This window comes from Gallinula chloropus (assembly GCF_964237585.1).
Source record: "Gallinula chloropus genome assembly, chromosome: 3".
In the NCBI taxonomy this organism is placed as follows: domain Eukaryota; kingdom Metazoa; phylum Chordata; class Aves; order Gruiformes; family Rallidae; genus Gallinula; species Gallinula chloropus.
In genome coordinates this window covers 90,274,489-90,298,476 of record NC_140087.1, presented here as the reverse complement: position 1 = coordinate 90,298,476, position 23,988 = coordinate 90,274,489, and the positions used below count along the sequence as shown (strand labels likewise).

The window sequence follows — 23,988 nt, the reverse complement described above, 5'->3', positions numbered from 1 at the left end:
GGATTTACGAAACTTAACAGAGTTTGTAAGTATCGGTCAAGTTCAGGCATGTAGTGATCATCCATATAGACAGTGGAAAAACTGCTTTTACCAGAAGGCGTGTTTTGCATACTTAATAATATGGTTCTGACCAGCTTAGTATGTGAAACAGTGAAAAACACTAGGAATAGTAAGTTGTAAAGTAGCAGCTTAATGGGAATTAATGGCTTAAGTGTGCCAGTCCATTTTGTTAACCTTGAGTTGGGTCTGTACCTTATTTCGGAATAAAATGACTGACTCATTGGTGACCACAAAATCTACGCTGAAAGTCTGTGGGATAAAGGGTTTTGCAGTGCAGCCATCAGCTCCTTTTCACCTAATTCTGCATCGATGCCTAAAAAGCCAAACTGCAAGAGAGCAGGGGTCCCATGATTTTGCATCCATGACCTCCACCTCCAAAACATATGTGTAACTGTGCCTCATGAAAAATATGCTGTTGAACAGCACATGCAGATAACCTGTGCAAAATCAGAATGAAGGAAAAGTTTTGAGTAAGGAGGTGTCGGGGCTGGATCCAGAGACAGGGGAGTTAGTAGGGAAGAGAGTGTTCTCTTCAGGGCTTTCCTATTGCTGGAGTACATGTAAGAAAAAAACCCACAAACAACCCAGGTTTCTGCGCCTGTTTGTTGAATCCATCCTGCTAACAGGCGCATTAAGCAGTTTGCAGAAAAACACAAGTAGCAGTCTCATCCAGGACTTGAGCTTTATCTTATTCACTGGATGCTGTTTGAGATTGAAGGGAGTCTTTCTATGGCTGAAAGTTACGAGTTTGTATGTGAGGTTGTTTTGGGCAGCATCTTCTTCACCGATATCCAGTCAAGGAGAGTGAGGTAGATAGTGTGCTACCCGCTGTTCCATGTTTCTTGGGATGGGTGGGGTAACTAATTAATTCATGTGGAAATGGTGGCAGTGGGGCAGCTCTTACAGAGGAGGGAACATCACAAGCCAGTGTGGGGTTCCATGCTGCTCCTGTGAACTGAGGGGGTTCTGCAACTTTTAGGAAGAGGATGATAGAGGAAAACAAAGTAAAGGCTGTGAGTTTGTGGAGAAAAAAAAAGAAAAGCAATGTCAATATAGAACAGGAATTGGGATATAAGATGGTATCAGAAACAAGAAGGAAGGGAAGCAAAGGGCGAAAACTCTTTAGGGATTCATATCATAGGGATACGTACACATTACCCTAACATAGCAGAAGGGTGAGAACTAAAGTAACTAAACATGGTTTTATCGCTGGTCAAAAACAACAGAAAAAAGGAAAACGGTGTATAAACTGAAAATGGGATCAGATTACAAAGGCTGGATTTTTAAATATCATATCAGTAACAAAAAAGCTAGGAAAGGGTGTGGCTTGCAACTCTGATGAAAGGTGTTGGTTAGTGATGCTGAGGCAGGAAGTCTTCAGTCTTAACTGAAAGGATCAACTGGCTGTCATGGAAAAGGTATAGGAATTAAGGCAACAAAAGGGGAGGAACAGATTAAAGAATACTTTGGTAAAGTAGCTGTTTAGGCCTGATAAAATTGCCTGTAGATTATTTAGATAATTCATTAAAATAATTTAAAAATTGCTAGTGAAGTTTTGAGAGCATGAATGAAGAGAGGGATTCTGGTAGGTTGAAAACCTGAAAATGTGATGCATTGTACCATGGGCTAGCAGGGATTGTAAGTGAAGAAGAAGCTGGATATTCTTATATCTTTACTTTATAAGGCTTTTGGTAGTCTGGCGTGGCACTCTGACAAGCCAGCTGGGGAAGCGGGGACAGCGTGGAACTCTTACGAAATACGTTTGTGGCTGGAAAATAATAGCTATAAACTAGGCCTATGTGGTTTACTCCCAAACTGGGAAAGGGTTGCTGTGAAACGGTATTGTTCAGTATCACTGACATGATTGAAAAAGGGAAAATGTTTATTAGATTAGTGAAGAGGTGGTGAGGATGCTGGGAGGAAAGGTTAGAAATTAAGGCATTTTGGCAATATAGGAAATGGTAAGGGGGAAAACTGGAGTGTGATTCACTAGGGCAGCTGCATGGTTGTGTTCTTGTTGAGGAATAAAAGAATGCGTGCGTACTGAATGGGAAACGAGGTGAAGTGGCAGTCCCACAGAAAAAAGGGGATGTGTGGGGTGGGTGATGGTTTAAAGGTACCAAAAGGTGAAAGCTTTTAAGATAGCATTGATCCAGCAGCAGCATGGCAGAGCTCAGAACTGTTTCACAGAATCATAGACTTGTAGGGGTTGGAAGGGACCTCAAGAGATCATAGAGGCCAACCTCCCTGCCAAAGCAGGTTCCCTAGGACACATCGCACAGGTAGGCGTCCAGACGGGTCTTGAATATCTCCAGAGAAGGAGACTCCACAACCCTCTGGGCAGCCTGTTCCAGTGCTCTGTCACCCTCACTGTGAAAAAATTCTTCTGCATATTGGTGCGGAACTTATTATGCTCCAACTTGAGGCTATTGCCCCTTGTCCTGTCCCACAGACAATTTAGAAGAGGTTGGCCATTTCCTCCTGTCTCCCACACTTCAGATTCTTATAAATATAAGTGACTAGAAACAGTAATACTGTCATGCTCAGAAAAGAAGGCAAATGCTGTACTCAGATGTATACCAAAATATTTTATGTAAACTATGACAAAGTATTCTTTTAATCTTTACAGCTCTAATTAGTTGTCCTAAGGAATGCTGTGTCTGATTTGGGGCACTCCTTATGGAGGCTGTGAATTAACTGGAGAAATTCCAGGGAAAGCAGAGGGAAAGATTGGAGATCTCTCAGGAGACAAGTTCAAACCAGACAGAAGAAGGTGGGCCTTCACATAGGATGGAAATAAGTAGTGGAACTCCATGTCTCAGATGTTATGGATGGAAAACATGATTGCACAAATTCATAAGACAGAAGTGCATCAAGGGTTGGTCCAATATAAGGATGCCAATTTTGGCTTTTCAAGTCCCAAGCCTCCGTCAGGTTGCATTGTCTGGGAAGAGTACCCAAGGAACGGTCACTGTGTACTTTGTTTTTAAGCTGTTCAGATGTGTGTCCTTGACCATTGCTGGAAATGGGACCTTGGACTAAACAGACTTCTGGTTTGACTCTGGGAGTCTCCTGCATTCTGTAAAGCATTTGAGGAGAGATGGGAGGAATTGGGCTGAAGCGTGAGAAGTGTGTTATGCCCCTGGTTATTACCCTTCGGGTGTATAAGCAGCCTTCCGGCACCTAAAGGGGGCCTACAGGAAAGCTGGAGAGGGACTGTTTGTTTACAAGGGTTTGTAGTGATAGGGCAAGGGGTAGTGGCTCTATGCTGAAGGAGGGTAGATTCAGATTAGATATTGCATATATGGAAGAAATTCTTGCCTGGAAGGTGGTGAGGCTCTGGCACAGGTGGCCTGGGAAAGCTGTGGCAGCCCCCTCCCTGGCAGTGTTCAAGCCAGGTTGGATTGGGCTTTGGGAAACCTGGTCTAGTGGAGGGTGTCCTTGCCTATGGCAGAGGGGTTGGAACTAGATGGTCTCAGAGGTCCCTTCCAACCCAAACTGCTCTGTGATTCTATGGTTCTATAAAAAGTAGTTTTAAAAAGAAAGGGGTGGGACCTAACAGTGGATCTCCAAATGGGTCTAGGATGTTGTTCTTAGTGGTGTCTAATCAGAAAGACATCCAAATGAAAGGTTTATAGAACTGCCTGCTGTGTCAGGAAATAGTTGGGAAAGTCATGGGCCTCCCGTCATACACACAGGTGACTTCTCATGAGACTCTTTGGACTATCTGCACTGCCAACATTTCTGGCTCCCATGCTCTGCTATCCCTGACTACCTGTTTGTGAAAGCAGAGTTGAGATCCTATCTGCAGAGGCTGAATAGCAGATGGCAGGAGATGATGTTGGTTCATTTGGATTCACTGGAGTCCAAATAAGTATGTGTGTAGAAAATGTGACCAAAGTGACAGACCCCTTCTGCAGCTTCCTGGAGGACCTGTGAGGTCCAGGTGCTTATTTTCTATGGTTAGGGATTTATATTGACTTTTATACCAATGAAGGAAGTCTTTGGCAATGTTTTTATATATCTAAATAATTTTGTGATTTCAGAAAAGTTATATGGTTTTGTTATCACAAATTAAATACATTCCAGAAATCATAGGAAAGCAAATTTAAAAACAAACATTTTTTTTCCCTTGAAGAAATAAGTGAATGAGTTTGAGAGGTGACTTGACTTCGGAATTTTGCTCTCCAGTTGCAGCAATCGATGCGATGAGGGTGGTTTTAATAACTGCCAAATCTCTGGCATGGACAGGCTTAGACACATTTTGTCCTAGTGTGATTTAAGTCGGAATGAAAACTGCAGCTGCTTTAAATTGCAGTAATAGTTGCTTTGTCTGTGTTTATTTCATGGACATCAGAAGGGATAATAACGATGGCCAGGGGCGCCTTGAAAGCAGGATGTGCAGATGCCTGTGAGTTTGTGTGTTTGTGTATAGTCACCAAGGGAGAACTAAGTGAACGAAGTGAATTTCCCATTCAGTTGTGTAAAAGGCTTAAGTCTGAGATTATTCCAAATCGCCTCTGTAGTTACATAGACTGGATCTGACGTCAAGGAAGCGTTCTCTGTAGCATTCACAGCTTGTCTTGCTAACAGTTGTAGATTTGTAATTCATGGGAATATAGCTGATTACGTGTGGTAGGCAGTGGCAATGTCACACACAGGACAAAAATGCTGTGGATGGGTCCTACAGGTCTCATGAAAAAGTTGAAAAGAGCCTGTACTTGCGTTCAAGTGACTGGGATAGTATTTGCTGGATAGCTTGTCAGAAGGTCTCTGATTAAAGAGATGATTTTGGTTTAGATATATGAAGAAATTTTGTTTTCCTACCCAGCATGCAGTATCTCAGATGAACTATGGGGCATTCTGAGTATTGTGATGTTGCAACTGGCTCCTCTCTGACCACTCTGCTGAAAGTGGAAATAATAGTATCATCCGTAGAATTAGCTGTTTTACTTCAGAAGACTAAGTGGAGAATTAAATATCTGAATTATGACCTAAGTCTAAAAAGAAATTAGGAGGCCCAGTCTGCAGGAGAGATGGTGCTTACTTGTGGAAGGGATAGTGGATGCAGCAGAGCAAGGCAAGGGTCTCCCAGCATCAGCAGTGTCTGTCTGTCATAGGGGGTGGGAGATGGTGTTTTTCCTCAGGGTTGGGTCTGGCAGTGCTGGTGAGAGAAAGGCTGAACTGGTAGGACAAGCAGGGAGGTACAATGACTCCTTTGCCATGTGAAGTAGAGAGACACAAGGAATGCCATGGTGAGGGGGCATCAGAGAGGTATGTACCTTCTGGTAAATCTGTACCTATTGTGGCCATGACTGCTTTTGGTTGTGCTTTTATGGTTGGGTTTCCATGACTCTTCTGATTGTGGACTAAAAGCAGATTGGAGGAAAACTGGGTTCAACTGGAGAAGGTATTTTTGTCATGAGTTGTCCTGTTTGTTAGGAAAATATCCCTCACAACTGAAGCAAGAACTTGCTAGCACCCACAGAGTTTGGTAAAATGTAGCTTTTATTGCAAAAATGGCTATGCATGTTGCCTTTCTCCTGTCCTCTGGAGCCATGTCTCTTGACTAGACCCTCAGCTGGTAATTTCTGGTCCAGTCCAGATTGTTCATCCTGTCCCTTTATGCCCTTCTCCATGGACAACACTGCTGCCCTTCCTCTCTCTCCTTTTTGTAATTTCTGAGTGCTTCTAGCCTCCAAAATAGCAAAAAAGACCAAAAAGATAAGGGGCAGTGGAAATATGAAGTAAGGTAATGAGTAGCTGTGGAGGGAAGTGTATGTAGTGCTGGCAGGCTGGAACGGTTTAGGAGGCTTTGTGGAACAAGTATATACTCCTTTGCTACAGGACTGTTGGCTTGATTTAGCTCTGGCTGTCAGCCCATATACTGATGTCCACTAGCAGTCCCTCCTGCATGTGTCTGAGTGCTGCGTTGCCCCTCCTTCTGTCATCTGCCCCAAATTTAACCACAACTTAACAGCAGTGGCTTGCACGATATATTTTGGGCCACTTTCATAACTAGACAGTGCTAATTTTGATACTAGTTTTAGGATAATAATGAGGCATATAACACATTTAATGATGTGAACTTGACAGATCGGCAGGCCTTCTCTTTTGAAGAAAAAAAATGTAATTCTCTCCCTGGGCAGTTCAGGCCTTGCTATTTATGCTTCCTGCCTTTTCAACAGGCACACAAATATATGTTTTGGAAGAAAAACCTGGAAAGACATTGAAGAACATTATTTTTTCTCTGATGTGAGTTTTTGAAACAGGCTCTGCAGTAGAAAAAAAACCCCATTTACCACTGCAAAGAAAATGTTTTTCTGTAAACATTTCCTAAGCATGGATTTGTAGGCACAGCTGCCAGCAGAAGGGCATAGCATCACTTCAGTAAATCATTCTGAAGCAATTCCAGTTTTATTTTTCCATTCTTACACAGGACTAAGAAGGAATGAGGATGTAGGTAAAAAAGTTAAGTGAGAAAGTCTGTTCGTAGTGATACCTGCCACATGAGCTACGATACAGAGTCAAGACCCCGGCTTGTGTAAGTCAGTTAGAGACTGAAGTGCTGCTGTACTGATTTATACTGGCACAAGCTGTAGTTCACTGTGCCAAGCCATACAGTCAGTTTTTTCTGGAACCTCTGTCTTTTTTGGGGGAGTGGAAGGAGAAACATTTCTGTCTAGTCTTAGTGCTGGTGGTGTCAGCTCAAGAAGGGGTAGCGTAAGTTTCTGGGTTTGGGTCAGGCCCATGCAATGGGAAGAATTCAAGATGCTATCAGTCGAGTGGCTCTCCAGAAGTCCAAAAAAAAAAGCATATATTTGGCTCAGTAGAGTTTTTTCCTGTTTGCTTTGCTGCTAACAAGGCTATTAGACCTCCAAAAATGGCATGGTGGCAGTGCATATTAAAAAGATGACTTAATTTCCCACTGCTGTGTGTACTGGTGACATGTAACTACCACACTGCCTTTGGTTCATCTTCTGCCGGGCTGACCTAAATGCCAAGGACTCTGAGGGAAAGGATGCAGGACAATGTGGCATTTGTTGCTGCGGTTTTTCCATATATTTCCTCAATGCAGTATTTGAATGAATACAGTACAAGCTTCAGGAATTCTGTGAGAGAAACGATTTTGTGAGTGATGAGGAAGGATATTTTTTTCTTGAAGGATCATGTGACTCCTGTGGGGGTTTTTAACTTTCCTCAAGATAATTCTGGAATGGTTCACTGAATTTTTCCTGCTTCCCGCTGCAGCTAGGGCATTGCTCGCAGCTGGGAGTTTTCTTTAACTTATCCCTTGGGGTAGCAGGGACCTGTGGTCTCGCCTGGTCTTTCCCTTCCCCTCTGTGGCCCGTTCCAGTTGTGCCAGTTAGTCTGCTGCTGCAGAAAGCAGATGTGATGAGTCAGGAGAAAGCATTTTGTGGTCTATGAAGCTTGGTGCAGGTAGCATAGCTGTTCTGGCCTCCTTCCTAAACCTACTTCTACTGCCTGGAGTTAGTTATCTGTAATCAGTGGGAGCTGTATTTAGCAACTGAAGGGGTCCCTTGCAGGGATGTGCCGAAGGAGGGTGACAACTGTTGCCATTTCTGGGGACAGGGGACTCAACTGATGTCATGTGTAAATCATGTGGAAATGTTACACACTCGCTGTGTGATAGCAGAGCATCTGGCAGAGCAGTGCCACGCGCTAGCCGTTGGACTGTGCTTAACACCTTATAAACCTGCGACTGACATGTGGTTCAATATAACTTTAATTCATTAGTGGACAGAAGAATGTAGTGAATTTCAGCAATTCGGCATTGGCATGAAGCAAATGCTTTGACGATGGCACTTGTTTGAACACATCCAAAGCCATCCCTGGGCGTAGCTGAGCAGAGCTCCAGGGGATCGATTGCAGCCTGGTAGTCTTTGAGAACATGGGAAAATCTTGCATGACAGGGAAATTCTGTGCAATGCCAAAGAGTTTCGGATCTGCCCAGGCTGCGCAGTTCCTAACAAAATAATTACATAGTGACGTGAATTGGAAGATTATCTCATGCCCCAGAGCCTCTTTTATGATTCTCACTGGCTGGGAATGAGACAGTGCTCTGAGCTTTATCAAGACAGCCAGGGAGGATGTAGCTCCCTAACACTGCTTCAGAAGGTAAATGCTTTCTGAATTGCATAAAGGAGAAGCGGCTGCAATTTAAATCTCCTTCCTCCCTAGCTGCTTCCCCCTCAGCATCGCAGGTGTATCTGGCTGAGATGTGACACTAGGTCTCCTAGGCCTGGGAACATGGAAGAAACTTATTTCTATCTTAAGATTTCTGTCTTTTGCATGCTAGTTCTCAAAATAGGTGGAGGCAAACAGGCACTGCTGTAATGAGAAAGCTGCCAAGAACATGCCCTGTTAGATGAAGGGCTGCTTTGAAAGCTGTTAGATGCTGCACAGGGTGATGAGTAGTGGTCCCCTTCCGTATAGTGGTCCTCTTTGGTACAGCAGTCCCCTTCAATATAGCAGCCCCCTCTGGTGCTCTGCCTTTTCAGTGCTGTGTACTAGTGTGTTTGCATTGGCATGAGTAATGTTGGAAATAGAAACCCTATGGTGTGGGCTATGGTATGAGTATCAGATTAGTGCTCAGTGTCTCCCAGTGTACACTGCTATAGCTGTTGCTATAATTAGCTGTGTTAGATAGATTAAAGCTCGCGTAGCAATTCTTGCCATGTGCACATCCACTCAAATGCATGCAGTAAATAAAACTGAGCTCCTGTTCCTTGATAATAAGGGATTATCAGGAGTTACAGGGTTTGGTTTTTTTTTTTTCTTCTGGTGACAGTGTGATGGGCTGTGGTCATACAAACCCCAGTTTTAGCACAGCCTTATTTCACAGCGGGAACTAGAGAAGGGTTAGCTAGCTTTTAGTATAGAACTGAGAGAAATGTCAAGAGGTAGCTTTGTACCATCTCTGTTGTTGCTAGTTACCCTACATCCAGCCTCCTTTACCTATGAAATGTCATGATACCTTAAAAAAAATTTTCTTCCCAGTTAACAGTAACAGTTAGGAAGACACGTTTCCTTTAGCTAAAATAATGTCTCTTCTAGTGCGATTGGTTGGGCATGGAGTTGTTTGGGTAGATGTTGGGAGTAAATACATCAGCAAGCCTACAAATTGAGCACTCTGTGGGTCTGTTAACTCCTCTCCTGTAGCTGGTGGTTGTCCTGTAGCCCTACATGCCAAACAAGCTTGACTGAGCGTGGGGCTCCCTGACACCGTGCCAAGGGGCAGGGTGCCCTCTCCATTGGCTGCTGAGAAAAGACACGTGTATTTTGCCTGAGACTCCTCCCTGGAAAACCTCAAAGGCCAATGAGGTTGTTCAAAGTCAATGACTGCATGGGCTGCTTCTGAAGTGAAGAGGAGAGAGAGATGATAGGAAAAAAAAAAGTGGCTTCAACAGTAGCATAAACATGTTGTGGAAAGAACTGTGCTGCTTAGTGCCTGATGCCACCCATCCCCATCAGCTTTTGAATACCAGAATGAAGTACTGGAGTTTGCTACCCACAAACTTCATTTGTGGGATGTGAGTCATTTGGTTTAACCCAGGTTATTCTTTGAATAGATGGTACATGCTGGTTGGGATTTTTCCTTTAGCTCTCTGGCAGCAGCCAGGACAACCTGTGTTTGGTCCACTGAGGCTTACTTAAGGAAAACTTCCTTGACTTTTAAAATTAACTTTTATTGGACTTCAAACATTAGCTGATTGCTTCATCTTGGAATGCTTTTATGCCCAGGATCAAGGAGGACATAAATAAATTAATTTGATTTTTTTGCTTGCTCCATGAAACAAATGAGTAAAAGATAAGGTATAAACCTATTGCTTTTTAGGAGATATGAAAAGGTCTAACTAAATGGAATCAGCAAAAGAAAATATGAGTCTGTATGAGTCAACGGTGTGCCCTGGCAGCCAAGGGGGCAAACCACATCCTGGGCTGCATCAAACAGCGTAACCAGCCGGTCACAAGAGGTGATTGTCCTGCTGTATTCAGTGCTGGTCTGGCCTCACCTGGAGTGCTGTGTGCAGTTCTGGGCCCCACCATTTAAGGATGTGAAGGTGTTCAGATGCATCCAGAGGATGGCAACAAAGCTGATGAAAGGGCTGGGTCAGATGTCCTATGAGGAGCAGCTCAGGACTTGGGGCTTGTCCCATGTGGCGAAAAGGAGGCTGAGTGGTGATGTCATTGCTCTCTACAGCTTCCTGAGGAGGGGAAGTGGAGGGGGAGGTGCTGAGCTCTTCTCCCTGGGATCCAGTGAAGGAATGTGTGGGAATGGTTCAAAGTTACTCCAGGAGAGGTTTAGACTGCACATTAGGAAGCATTTCTTTATCAAAAGGGTGGTCAAACACTGGAACAGGCTTCCTGGAGAGGCTGTTGATGCCCCAAGCCTGTCAGTGTTTTAAGAGGCATTTGGACAATGCCCTTCATAACATACTTTAACTTTATGTCAGCCCTGAAGTGGTCAGTCAGTTGGACTAGGTGATTGCTGTAGGTCTCTTCCAACTGAAATAGTCCAGTCCTATTCGTCTCTTTTCTCTTCCCTTCTCTTCCCTTTTTTCCCTCTTCCCTCTCCCCCCTTCCCTCTCCCCCCTTCCCTCTCCCCCCTTCCCTCTCCCCCCTTCCCTCTCCCCCCTTCCCTCTCCCCCCTTCCCTCTCCCCCCTTCCCTCTCCCCCCTTCCCTCTCCCCCCTTCCCTCTCCCCCCTTCCCTCTCCCCCCTTCCCTCTCCCCCCTTCCCTCTCCCCCCTTCCCTCTCCCCCCTTCCCTCTCCCCCCTTCCCTCACCCCTCTTCCCCTTTCCTTTTCCCCTTTCTTCCCTTCCCTTTTCCCTTCCTTTCCCCATTACATAATTAAAATAAATGGCTCTTTGATGTAATGATATGCAGGAGCTTAACAGCATATTTATTTGGATTGTAAAATATATGAGGCCACATTATCTAAAATAGTTAAAGCAAGAAATTACATTAACACACATACATTAATATTTTGGATACTTATTGCCCTGGTTGGTGATGTAATGCACTGAGGACAGTTAATTCTTGGTGCTCTTTTGCTTAAGGGCGGTAAATGATAGAATCAGAATATACTGAGTTGAAAGGGACCCATTGAACCTGACTCCTAATCCTAGTCCTGATCCTGAAATCCAGCCTTTGTCTGAGCTTCAGGTTCAATGGAAAATAAAAATTTAGGTGGAGTAGGTAATTGAATAGACTACGGATAGGTGCTTCTGTCTAGGTGAATGTAAAGAAAAATGTTAAGTGGAGAACATGGACATCAGCCCCCACCAGATAGAGAAGTCACATTGCTGCAGAGTTCATGCTTCTGCAGCCCTGCAGAAGGTGTCACACGTCTTCCATCAGCCACATTAAGGAGGAAGGGGTGGAGTGGATGTATCTGGTGAAGAGGAGGCTGAGAGCCAGTTGCCAGTGAATAAGCAGTGTTAGGTTGTCACAGAGGGCATGACTCGGCAGAGACTGCTGCCACACTGCTGGCTTTGTTTCATAGCAGTGAGGCCACCAGGTGGGAGGTTCCCACTGGAGGGAAGGGGAAGGATTAAGGCAGTTTTTAACCATTTTGCCTTTCTCCATTAACATGTAGTTTAAAGTTTTCTCCTATTTTATTCCTTCTTGAAAAGTTGTTAATCTTGGTGACTACAAAATGACTTCAAAAAGTCGTCACCTACTAAACTGCAGAGGAGGTTAATTGCAAAATATCCTAGGTTTCTCTCAGCTTCTTTGCAGAGCAGAGGGTTGCTTTGTTCTTAGGACAGTGGTACCCAAGAGGGGAGTCATTCTCAAGCAGTGCCAAACTGCCTCCTTGTTCAGGTAGCTCCCAGCTGGGACTGTGTTGCCACCCTCAGACCATTATTGAAGTGTAGCGCTGTGTTTTGTATTTTCTGGTCTGTTCTACCCTGCCTGGTTCTTTTAGCATGTTTGTAAGTGATTGTTGGGGAGTTGCTTAATCTGGTGGGGATATTGGGTCTCTGATGGGGGTGTTGGGGTTCCCCACTGCTGGTGTGCCTCTGGGCTTGTGGCAATGGGCGTGTGATGGGCTGAGTGCTGGGTGTTACTGGGGTTCCCCCACCTGTCTGCCTTCCTTTGTGCTCCTTCACGTGTCCGCGGAGATGAGCTGCTTATCCCATAAACTAGTGGTGGCTGACAGTGGCCTTGACAGAACTTGGGAGGGATAAATGAGTGGAATGAGATGTTGAATGAAGTATAAACACTGACTGTCAATACTGACTAATGCCACAGTTGCTCCAGGCTGTATATGTTTTAGTTTCATGTCCAGATGGTGTTTGGCAGCAATCAACTGGCCGATAAAGCATGTGCATGCAGGCCAGCTGGTCACAGCCATTGCATGTGCCTTGGCTGGATGGTCTGTGTACCCTGAACTCCAGAATAGCTGCACCAAGGGAATTCAGTTGTCCAGTGGGTATTATGGGAAGTATGGGAATGAGGGAAGAGCACTGCTTTTTTACTTAACCTGATGATGTCAATGTTTTGGTAACTTTTTTTTTAAGATTTCTAACAGTGTGATATTTCTTCTTTTTTATTCAGATTCCTTTGGGACTCTTGTTCTTCCAGTAGTAAGTATTTCTTTCCTTTCCTCCTTCCTCAGAGAATGTTGACACTCTGTAACTTTTCATCAGTTGGTGTTGATGACATGATGTGTTTTGTATGTGATCCTAGCTACTTTCACATCCTCAGATGATTGTATTTACTGACCAATAACCAAAGGAGTTTTCAGATCAAATGCCCTGCAGCTTGTTATAAGTAATTACAGGATTTGGGAGCTGATTTCCAGCATCAGCATAAGCTTTCAAAAAACTTGAACACACAACTTGGCTTTATGGGTTTTCTTTTTTGACTGTCTGATACCAATACCTCTATTTCAGACACACTATGAATGTTAACTGGAGCTGAAATATTTGTGTAAAACAATAATTGAGAAATATTAAAATTAAAAAGTATTTATATAAAGTCTTTTTAAGCATTTGGAAATGCTCATTCAGCGCATACTCATAAATAAGCCAACTGGTCATCAAAAACGTATAGTATTGAATTGTGTGTCGAGTATCAATCCTGAATTTATAATTCTGGATGTTCATCATGAAAACTTGATCTAAAGAGTTATGTATTTATGTAATGAGAAAAGTTTTACCAAAGCCTTTATTTTTTTTAAACATCTATAAGTCTGAGAAGTCCTAAATCCAGTGGATTTAAATTCTGGTCTCAAATAAACTGTCTATTATATGAAGTGATATGGAAAAGTTTGATGGATAGTCAATAACATTGAGCAGCTCAACATTATGAAGACTGCTAGATTCAAATACAAATTGCAAATTAGCAAGCATAGAAAAAAAAAAAACAAACTGCCTTTCCTTCAGTCTTTACTGCTAAGGAATCCCAGAGCCCTGGAAGTAGGAGAGAAAATCTGGAGAAAGGAAGATGTTCCCCCTGCTCGAGCAGGGCTGGGTTAGACAACGTTTATGCAAACTTGGCATCCACAAATCCATGGACTTTGATGGGATTCACCCATGAGTGCTGAGGGAGCTGACAGATGTTACTGCTGTACCACTCTCCATCATCTTTGAGAGGTCATGGAGGGCAGGAAAGGTGTCTGAGGACTGGAGGAAAGCCACTGTCACTCCAGTTTTCAAAAAGGGCAAAAAGGAGGACCTGGGAACCTACAGGCCAGTCAGCCTCAGCTCTCTCTGTGGAAAGGTGATAGAGCAGCTTGTTTGGGGAGTCATCTCTAAGCATGTGGAGGAAATGAAGGTTATCAAGCGTGATCAGCATGGATTCACCAAGGGGAAACAATGCTTGACCAAGCTGGTAGCCTTCTATGATGGCATGTCTGGCCGGGTAAATGAGGGAAGAGCAGTATTGTATACCTTGACATCAGAAAGACTTGACACTGCATCCCATAACATTCTCATAAGCAAGCTTAGGAAGTGTGGGTTGAATGAGTGGACAGTGAGGTGGATTGAGAACTGGCTGAATGGCAGAGGGCAGACTCTGGTTGGAGACCTGTAGGTTGAATGAGGGGACAGAGTGTACCTTCAGCAAGTTTGTGACAGTACAAAAATGGGAGCAGTGGCTGAAATACCAGAAGACTTTGCTGCCATTCAGTGAGATCTGGACAGACGAGAATTAGGTGAATAGGCACCAAGTTAAATTCAACCAGGGCAAGCAGAGTCCTGCACTGAGTGAGGAATAACCCCAAGCACCATGACAGCTTATGGGTTGACCTGCCAGAAAGCAGCTCTGCAGAGAAGGACCTGGTAGTCCTAGTGGACAACAAGATTTCCATGACCCACCAATTTTCCCTTATGACCGAGAAGGCCAGTGATATCCTGGGCTGCATTAAGAAGAGTGTGGCGAGCAGGTTGACGGAAATTATCTTCCCCTTCCACTCAGCCCTGGACAAGATCACATCTGGAATATTACTCTCACTTCTGGACTCTCCACTTCAAGAAAGACAGGGAACTACTGGAGAGAAGTGAGCCATCGGAGGGCTATGAGGATAATTAGGGGCATCTGTCCTATGAGGAAAGACTGAGAGGGGGTCTGACCAATACTTAGAAATATCTAAATATGTCAAGAGGATGGGGTCAGACTCTTCTCAGTGATGCCCAGTGGCAGGACAAGGACCAGTAGGCATAAACTGGAACACAGGAACGTCCATCTGAACATGAGAAAAAACTTCACTTTGAAGGTGACAGAGCACTGGCACAGACTGCCCAGAGAGGTTGTAGAGTCTCCTTCTCTGGAGATATTCAAGACCTCTGTGGACACGATCCTGTGCAACAGGGGGTTGGACTAGATTATCTCCAGAGGTCCCTTCCAACTCATACCATCTGTGATTCTGTGATAAACTGGCCATGTGTTAAAGTGTTCAAGCACCTAAAACTTGATGAGGTGAATTCCTCCCTCTCTTGCCACTATCTGAAGTGATGAAAACTGACTCATTTTAAATTTTTTTTCATTTTGGTAGCCACTCTATACTTATTTTTTGCCCGAAGTGTAGTTGGCTGGTAGCAGAAGGTGGGTAATAAGTTTCTGGTTTCAGCTGTCATCTTTTCCAGAGGAAACAATACCTTCTTTGTCTGAGATGCTTGTGTTGGTGGCAGGTGTGGTCAGAAGTATGTGAGATGTCCTTTTTCTCTCTTACATTAGGAGTGCCAAAATGGGGATAGTAATACCATTCACTTGGGGATGTATTGACTAAGATAAAATATTTTCATAGCAAGTTCCTACTACTTACTATTAAAAGCTGTCTTGCTCATATTTGGGTTGACAAAAAACCCTTTAAAGAAGGAGTTGGTGGGACTTTGGTAAGTAGTTACCGTTATGGGGCAGTAACCTTCTGGAAGTGTTATGTTAGTGCAGTTTCTGTTAGCTGAGATGTGTGAACCAGAAGGTGGGCTACTTTGCACCTCAGCTCTCCTAATCCACTTCTGTGGCAGTGCAAACTTCACTGCCCCTGGCTTTTACATCAAGAAAGGTGCAACAAGTGGTTTTGTCACCATGTGGCAGGAAGGAAAGATTTTTTGAAATATAAGAAGTATAAAAATGAAGGGAGTGGCCCATGCTAGCTATCATTATTCATGATAGGAAAAAGATACAGAAGAATGTATGAGGTCTTTAAATGGCATTTACAGACTTTTAAAGAAGAAACAAAGACAATCCTTGCAAGTATGTTAAAATAATGCTGCAGGAGCACAATTCACTGCTACAATGAGGCAAAACAAGCTTATATCACCCCATTTTGATTTTAAATGTTTATAGTGTTTTCTGGACTTTTTGTAGGGATCCTGTCTGTGCTTTAGGGAATGCACCTTCTTTAATGTAATATTCGTAAATGAATTAATTTTGAGGTAATATTTGACAGATGCAGTACCTAAGGCTGTTCCTCCAGTTTAATATATTCCAGAACACTTGGCATGGAAGTTGGACAGTGTTGAAATATGTGAATCATATGTTCTTGGCAAGCATATACAAAAACCTGAAGTTGAAGAAAATGCAGAGTCTATTTCAGTGCTGTGCTTTGCCTGTAAAATTTAGTTATATAAGTCCAGATTTTAAAGGGGGAATCTCTTCTTCCTCTGTCATTATATGCCTGCTCATGGGTGAAAAAGAGAGGCTGTTTCTGTTTCCCCTTCTTGATTTTTTTTTTTTCCCTGTGGCTTGTTTTTAAGAACAGGAAGTCAACAGGGAGGGTTGAAATTGTAGGTGATTCCATTTTATAGGTAATCACATGGAGAAGGAAACATGTTCAATACAGACATTTGCCATTTGTCACCTTATGATGTTTTTCCCTACTTGGGAATTTCTGTTACCTCGCTGTGAGCTCTTCAAATGAGTTTTGACAGCACGACAGCCTTTCATTGTCGGGCTTGGTAGGATACTTTTGAAGTGCTGTGCCTGGTGAGTTAACAGCTGTAATTTGCATTACCAGTGCAAGAAGAGTGCTTCAGTTCCATATCTTATGCTGAAAAATGCTAGCCAGTCTGTTTTAGTTGTCTTGACTTCAGAGGTTTTACTCCAGATTTACTGTTACAACTGCAAACGGAAGCATATGACTCTTAAACTTTTTTAGCAGGGCTACTTGTTGGAACCAGCTGTGCATTGTGTTAAAACACTTTCCCTTCTTCAAACAGACACGCTTAAGCAGGCAGTGATGCAGAAGCCAGCATCTGGTCTGGGAAGCCCCTGGGGTCATTAGTTGTCTGTGCAGGCTCTGCTTGAGGTGGAATTCCTGAGTTGTGCAGCAGTTCTGCTTTGAGCCTTTTGACCCCCGTGGCTGGGATTCCTCCCACCTAACTTTAGGAAATGAACTGATGCATGTGAATTATGAGCTCTAGCTTTCCTCTGCCTGCTGGAGAGACAGAGGGAGAGACTTCTGCATGGTTATTCTGGTCTTATGTTGTCTAAATTTCCTTGCCAGAGATGTCTGTGTTTACTGCCAGTGCTGAAGGAGCCTTCAATGTCTACTCTAAACAAGTTAACCATTTAAAACGCCTCTTCCTTTGTTCCTTAAGATTTTGGAAAGAATAATTATTTTTCTTTCTAGATGACTTGTGGTATGTTCCATAATTTAGAATCATTACATTTAAATGAGACAAAATAAGTGGTTTCTATTGGAAAACAGTATCTCACCTCATGAGATCTTCATTCTGGTTTTGATTTTTCTACCCCATAGGGTACAAAGCTAAAGCTTGTAAAAACAAATGTGAGGTTTTCTTACTGTCCTGCTCATCTTGCCCTCAGATAGCTTCTTCAGTTCTTTTAGTTTTGGAAAATTCATTACTAAAAAATTAGCCTCCAAAATCAAACCCAAGAAATCTCTAAATAACTATGAAAAGAGACAAGAGAGCACAATGTGCATGTCTGAGTGTATGAATGGTATTTACATTGTTGAAAACCCGATTAGTACTGAAAATTAGATGCAAATATGTTGAAAAGTTCTTCTAAGAAATTTTCGGGTAATTGTGGAAATGAAGCCCTGAAGTCCTCTTTCTCTTTTTGAGATTTTACATAAGTTGACAAGTTCAGGAATACATCAGGTCTTTATCAAATGTTTTTGCAATAATAATATTTTCAAGAGTATTTTTGATAGTTAAAAGGGAGTCATTATTTTCTTTTTAGCTGCCTTTGAACAGTGCTTTTGGGAATTACGAATTACTGGTGGAAGGCCGTGCTGATGGACGGCGCATCTTCTCTAACCGTACCAGCTTGATGTACATGTCAAAGAGCATTTCCGTGTTCATCCAGACTGATAAATCTATGTATAAACCAGGACAGGACGTGATGTTTCGGATTGTCACTGTCTACCCTGATCTCAAACCGTACAAAGCATCTCTGAATATATATATACGAGTAAGTACCCACAGGAACCTACTTATATGTTGGAATTTCTCCTATGTTCTAACTTTGTGTGACAAGTAAAGGTCATATGTGTTGCTACCTAAACTTTGCTAGCAAGGCCACTTGTGTTTAACATGCAGCCTGATTTTTCTCCTAGGATCCTCGGAAGAAGTTGATTCAGCAGTGGTTGATGGAGGAGGGTGATTTGGGTGTAATTTCCAAAAAATTTCAGTTATCGATGAACCCTCCACTAGGAGACTGGTCCATAGAGGTGGAAGTGAATGTGAGTATTAACATTGTCCAGTCAGAGAGAGGTTTCATTTCTCCTGATAGATGTGAATGGAATTGTATTTACAATTTAAAAAGCCAGAAATAAGCATGGAAATAAGCATGGACCACGAGAAGAGGAAATCCTTCCCTCACAGCACACCCAAGATACTACATAAACCTCACAAGATTTTCAGGAGCGTATGGCTTTGTAAGGAAGGATTAAAAAAAGCATACGCATTTTATCCTAATGTCCGGGGTTTGATTCTAAAATACAAATATTATTTAAAACGCGAGGGGGTTTAATATTAATATAAATGATTTTATAAAGTACTAGGTATTTTTCTTCAGTGAAATCAATGCCCTTATATTTATTTTCTAAGTAAACATACAGGGGTTCCTTGTGCGCTGTTGTGCAGCCAATCACTGCCTTGAGGTGTGTGGAATCAAAGATTGTCATTTACAAATGTCTGCCTAATTTTAGGGATGTTTCAGCAATTCACAACGACCGGGGAGTTACTGAGGAAAAAATAACTATGAGAAATAGAAAGGATGGCTAGTTAAGCAGGATTATTGCATAACAAAACTGGTATGATCTAGTTTGCATGTTGCTGTTGGCAACAGCTCTATCAGTCCAATCCTTTAAGCCATGCACTCCTCATACACCATGGAACATGTTGCAAAAGTAGCTGGAGGTTTAGCTGTTCAAAACTCTGTGTGTCAGGTTTATTCAGCCCGCTTTAAATGCCTGTAATTTGGGAATTGTGTTTCCGATTTGGCTTGCAATGGCCCTTGAGAGACATTTGACAAGTACAAACAGGACTGCTTAATGTTTCCTAATAAAGGAGATGGTGGAGTAGAAGGCAGAAAACCTCTTGTGATCATGTATTACTTGGGAGAAATATTCACCGGTACCAGTTATATGCTTGGCAGATTTCTATAGGCTGATGTAGGTAAGGGTGGTGCTCAAGTGAGTGTCTGGACTAGATTTTTCAAACGTGTTCCCATGTGGGTGTGGAGTCATCACTATTGTCTTTAATGGGAAAAATGTTTTAAGTTGTTCCCACCCTTGGCCCGGTGCTCAGCCGCTCCTTCCCATCCCTGTTCAGTAGCTTGTCAGGCACTCTGAGGCAGCTGTAGTAAGGCTGACACCTGAAGCATGCTGGGAAAATGACCCAAATTGAAAAGCATGTCTGATTTTCTTTGCCTAACCCAGACCAGCTGACTGATTTGGTTGATAGCACAGCTGCATGGGTGCTTTTCAGGAGGTGAGGAAGTGTGGCTCAGACATGGGAACAGACGCTGGTGACACTGGTGGGCTCCTTCAACAGTTCTCTTGACAGGCAAAAAAAAGTGTGTGTGACATTTTTCTTGAGCGTTCTGGTGAGCGTTGAGTAATTCTTTAGTCAAGAGGACATGTGAAGGATCTGCAACAGCTCTTTTCAGGATCTGAATGTGCCACTCCCTCCTGAAACAAAACCAAAAAGAAGAGAAAAAAACCCTTGTAAATTTGAAAGAAAAATGCCTTAGATTAATTTGGGCTAATGGAACAGCTGCAAGAAAACTGACAAGTGAAGTGTTAGTAGACCATAAGAGATGGTATTCTAAGTTTTAGCTGTCTACAGTGTACTATGGAAAATTAACGAGCATGGAAATCATTTGACAGGGCGGGAAGGTCTCTCAAGTCATGAGTAACAGAGAGAAGACAAATAGGGAACATTTTGTTCACTGTTTCTTCCAATGCATAGCTAGAGGGCATCAGGTGAAGGAGGTAAAGAGCAATTCAGAACAATTAAACCAGTGTAACTGATCTGTTGAGCACAGTGGTGGTGGGTGCTGTGAATACTGAGAACTCAGGTGGGATCAAAAAACGTCTGGACAAATCCACAGAACTACAGACCATCAAGAACTGTTAACTGGAAAGCCTTGAGGGTCAAGCTGGCACAGTGTCACTGCTGGCTACCCTGGTTGCAGCCATTTGCCTTCATGTTAGATCTACTGGGGTTCACTCTTTCTTAGGTTGTCTATATCATATTTTATTTTTTCCTATAATTACACTTCAAAAGCTTAGGTGTTTAGCAGTGTTTGGGGTTCTTAATTGAGCTCTGAATGCTTCAGCGGCATGGATAATGTCCAGTGGTTGGGACAATGCCCATCACATTAGGGTGTCTTTCTTTATTCACCATTGTTACAGGAGGCAGTTCAATGTGGAAAGTACTGCAAAATGTGTTTGGTACATTTAACAAAATGCTTTCTTGGGAAAAGATAACTTGGACAGAACAGAAATGAGATCTTCCTTTTACATTAACGGGGGAATGGTTAATATGTAAGAAACACAACATTTAGTAAGTGGATAAATACTAGTATAAATGAAAGTCTGAACTCTTGCATATTTGTAGGAGATCTAAAGATCCCAAGGAAAACTTGATCATTAATAAATATATGGAAGATTTTTTAAAGTTTACTGGGAACAAAAGAAAATCCAGTGGTGGCAGAGCCCAGTAACATGAGAAAACAGTAATTATATGGTAGAGATGGAAGCCTTTAATAAGGGTGATGGTTGTGTGTGGTCAAATGAATCTCAGAGCAGTGGAAGCTGAGTGCCCTTAACTGAAAATGGTAAGTGAGGTAAAATGGGAAACTCTAAACCTGTCATCTGGCATGAAAAAAAAATGACAAAGGTGATTTGGGATTCCACTGATAAAACATTAAATTCTTCAGGGCTATTATGTATTTGATTTATAAGGTAGATTTACTGATGTAACAGTTTTTTGTAAAGTCTTTCATTGTACAAAATCCTAATGAAAACCAGCAATGTATGTAAGGTCTGTCAAAGAAGGGTGGATTGACTTTTGGACAACTAACACTCACCCAGGGTGTTTCTAATACAAACTGATGACAGAGTTTGTGGATGGAGCCAGGAAAGGAAGCTCTGTGGTTAGAGTCTGCAGAGGTCCCATCTGTTGACTGTATATCAAAGGATCTACTGAATAAATGGATTTATTGACAGCGGTCTGTGAATCCTGTTACAGGTTTTAAGAGTCTTTTTAACCTAGTGGAGAAAGGCATAGTAAATATCAACTGCTAGAAATTCTCATTGGAATATGTATGTGTTTCATCAACGAAGCTCTTAATTGTTGGAACAAAAAGAGAAAAAAAAGAAAACCAAAAAATGTGAGCAAGGACTTCTCTGGTACTCAAATATTTGAGTTCCCTTTTTGGAAGATGCATTACAATACTGGAGTTGCTGGAGTAGCTGAATACTCAAGTAAGCAAACCTGGGATGAAAGCAGGTCGGGCTAAATAGTTCCTTCTGTCATTAAACTCTCGGAATTGAAAATTAAAAGAAAGGAGAAAAAGAACAGTATATTATGTTTAAAAAATAAAAGAGTTGTAGGCTTTGGGGTCCGGAAAACCCTGGTTATTCTCACAGTGCTCATCCTGTGGGAATAAAACAGCAGACCCAAGCCCCACTTGTAGAAGCTTATGTTGTTTACTTTCAGACTCCTTTTCCTCCATCACTTACACCTGCCCCACTTTAATTTTCAAAATCTGAGTTAAAAGAGTATCATTGCAAAGTAATATGCATGATTTTTGTAGCATTTGCCCACACAGCATCTTAACGTTGGATAGGCTATTGTTCAGAATATATTAAAGGTATTGCAGATCTTATGAGGAGCGGCTGAGGGAGCTGGGGTTGTTTAGCCTGGAGAAGAGGAGGCTGAGGGGAGACCTTATCACCGTCTACAATTACCTGAAAGGAGGTTGTAGAGAGAGGGGTGATGGTCTCTTTACCCAAGTGACAGGGGATAGGATGAGGGGGAATGGACTCAAGCTGCACCAGGGCAGGTTCAGATTAGATGTTGGGAAAAAAATCTTCACAGAAAGAATTGTCAGGGCCTGGAACAGGCTGCCCAGGGAGGGGGTTGAGTCACCATCCCTGGATGTGTTTAAAAGACGGGTAGTTGAGGTACTTGGGGATGTGGTTTAGCATAGGACAGGAATGGTTGGTCTTTTCCAACCTTGTGATTCTGTTATTCTGTGATTAATTCATTATTGCAGTATTCAAACTATTACAGTAGCTCTGTTAGTGGATTGTCTCAAAGACACTGTATGTCAGACCAGTGGGTGAATGAAGCCTGCTAGAAACTTTGCAGAATAAAGGAGAACATTTTTATATGGGAAATATTTTGATTCACTTGGTTGCAAGTGAGCTTATGCTTGGAAATGCAAGGTCATATGGTTAGGTTGCAGTTTGAGGTTGAAGGCAGCAGTTGTCTGTATGTACATGATGTGGTGGAGATTTAATTGGTGTTCAGTGAAACCTAGTGAGTGACCTGGATCACTCTGAGTGGATATTCCTAGCTATTGCCTGAATATTCCTCTTTTCTGCAACTGTTCTTTCCAAGGGAGATACAGATTTTTTTTTTTTTTGGTGTCATATTTGAAGTTGTGTGGATTCCCCAGTCCCTTCCTGTTAACAGAGTTCACTGAGAACTTGGATTTATTGTGAGGAAGTTACTTTATGTCTGGCATTTTTAATAGATATGCCTACCTATCCTTAACTATTACTGCTAGCCCTGTGTCCACATGAGATCCAGTGCTACTTAGGGATCTACTTGAAGCTTTAGGAATATCTTCAGTTGGGAAACCCAGGCTGATCTCTGTATGACTTAGCTATCCTCGTGCCACGAGCTTTCTAGTTAAATAGTCATCTGTCCGGCCTTTCTGTCTCAAGTTTCTCTCTTGTCTTTAAAGCATGTTATTAAGTCAGTAAATAACATTTCCCTTCCAGTAGTTACAGAGCAGTTCCCAAGTGCACTGAGTTTGGATTCTTGGAAGTATTGCCTCTGAATCCTGTTTTAAATCAGGTTCTGGCTGCTTGTATCCTGTAGTACTTTTTAATAAGAGTTCACGTGTTAGTACAGCTGTTCCAAGAAAACTTAAGACAGAGTAATTACAGTCTGGTTCCCAAGTCTCCACCTTGTATTTTAGTTGGATATCTTATATTTCCTGTTGTGGAGTCTGGTGCTGAAAGGCTTTTAGTTGCTGAGTTTTAGTAGTAGGCATCTCTGACCAGTTGTTGTTCCTAATTTTAAGGCATTTTGTCATCTAATTTATGGAAGTTGTTATTTGGAAATTTGTTATCAAATATTGAAGAGCAGTAATGTTTCAGGTGCAATGTGAGCTTTCTAAAATATTTTGGAAGAGGTTGTTTTCTTTTTTAATCTTCAGCTATAAAGCAACTTTCAAAATCAACTGGGGTTGATTGTATACTTTGCACTTGGATATTTTTAACTTTTGAGATTTTTGTTTATTACAGTGTATCCACAGGGAATCCTGTCATGTTTTACTCTAGGTCAGTTAAAAATTTCACATTTGATCCATTGAGTTTGAGGTTATATCATTACTTATAAGAAGTGTCACCTTCCTTCAAAATCAGACTGTATGTAAAACCTTTGGAATTCACTCTGTATTCATTAGTTTGCAAAATTTAATATTTAATCAGGACCTGGTAGTGTGAATACTGGTGACATTTGTGGGACTCTGGTTAGTTTCTAGAGACCATGCTGGTGGATTTGAACATAGGTTTGAGAATTCATAGAGAATTTTATTTTAGAGTTTATTTTCTGCATGTGAAAATAAAGCATGAAAAGTGATTGTAAAATGTTTCTGTTAATCCTGTCTAGATAAAAATCAATTTTATTTAGCTGCAAAGCAGAAGCCAAGGCATGTTTCTGAGGCAGGCAGTGTGATGGTGGTG

General features: G+C 42.2%; 1 protein-coding gene across 1 annotated transcript in view; it reads left to right on the top strand.

The window, feature by feature from the left end:
• Nucleotides 1-23,988, top strand: part of CD109 (CD109 molecule) — a gene marked incomplete at both ends in the record, with an annotated part of 79,007 nt that overhangs the window by 5,242 nt on the left and 49,777 nt on the right. Inside the window, 3 exons of the mRNA XM_084261152.1 lie at nucleotides 12,645-12,673; nucleotides 17,739-17,969; nucleotides 18,115-18,240. Coding sequence (XP_084117278.1) covers nucleotides 12,645-12,673; nucleotides 17,739-17,969; nucleotides 18,115-18,240 — 386 coding nt within the window. The remainder of the gene's footprint in view (nucleotides 1-12,644; nucleotides 12,674-17,738; nucleotides 17,970-18,114; nucleotides 18,241-23,988) is intronic.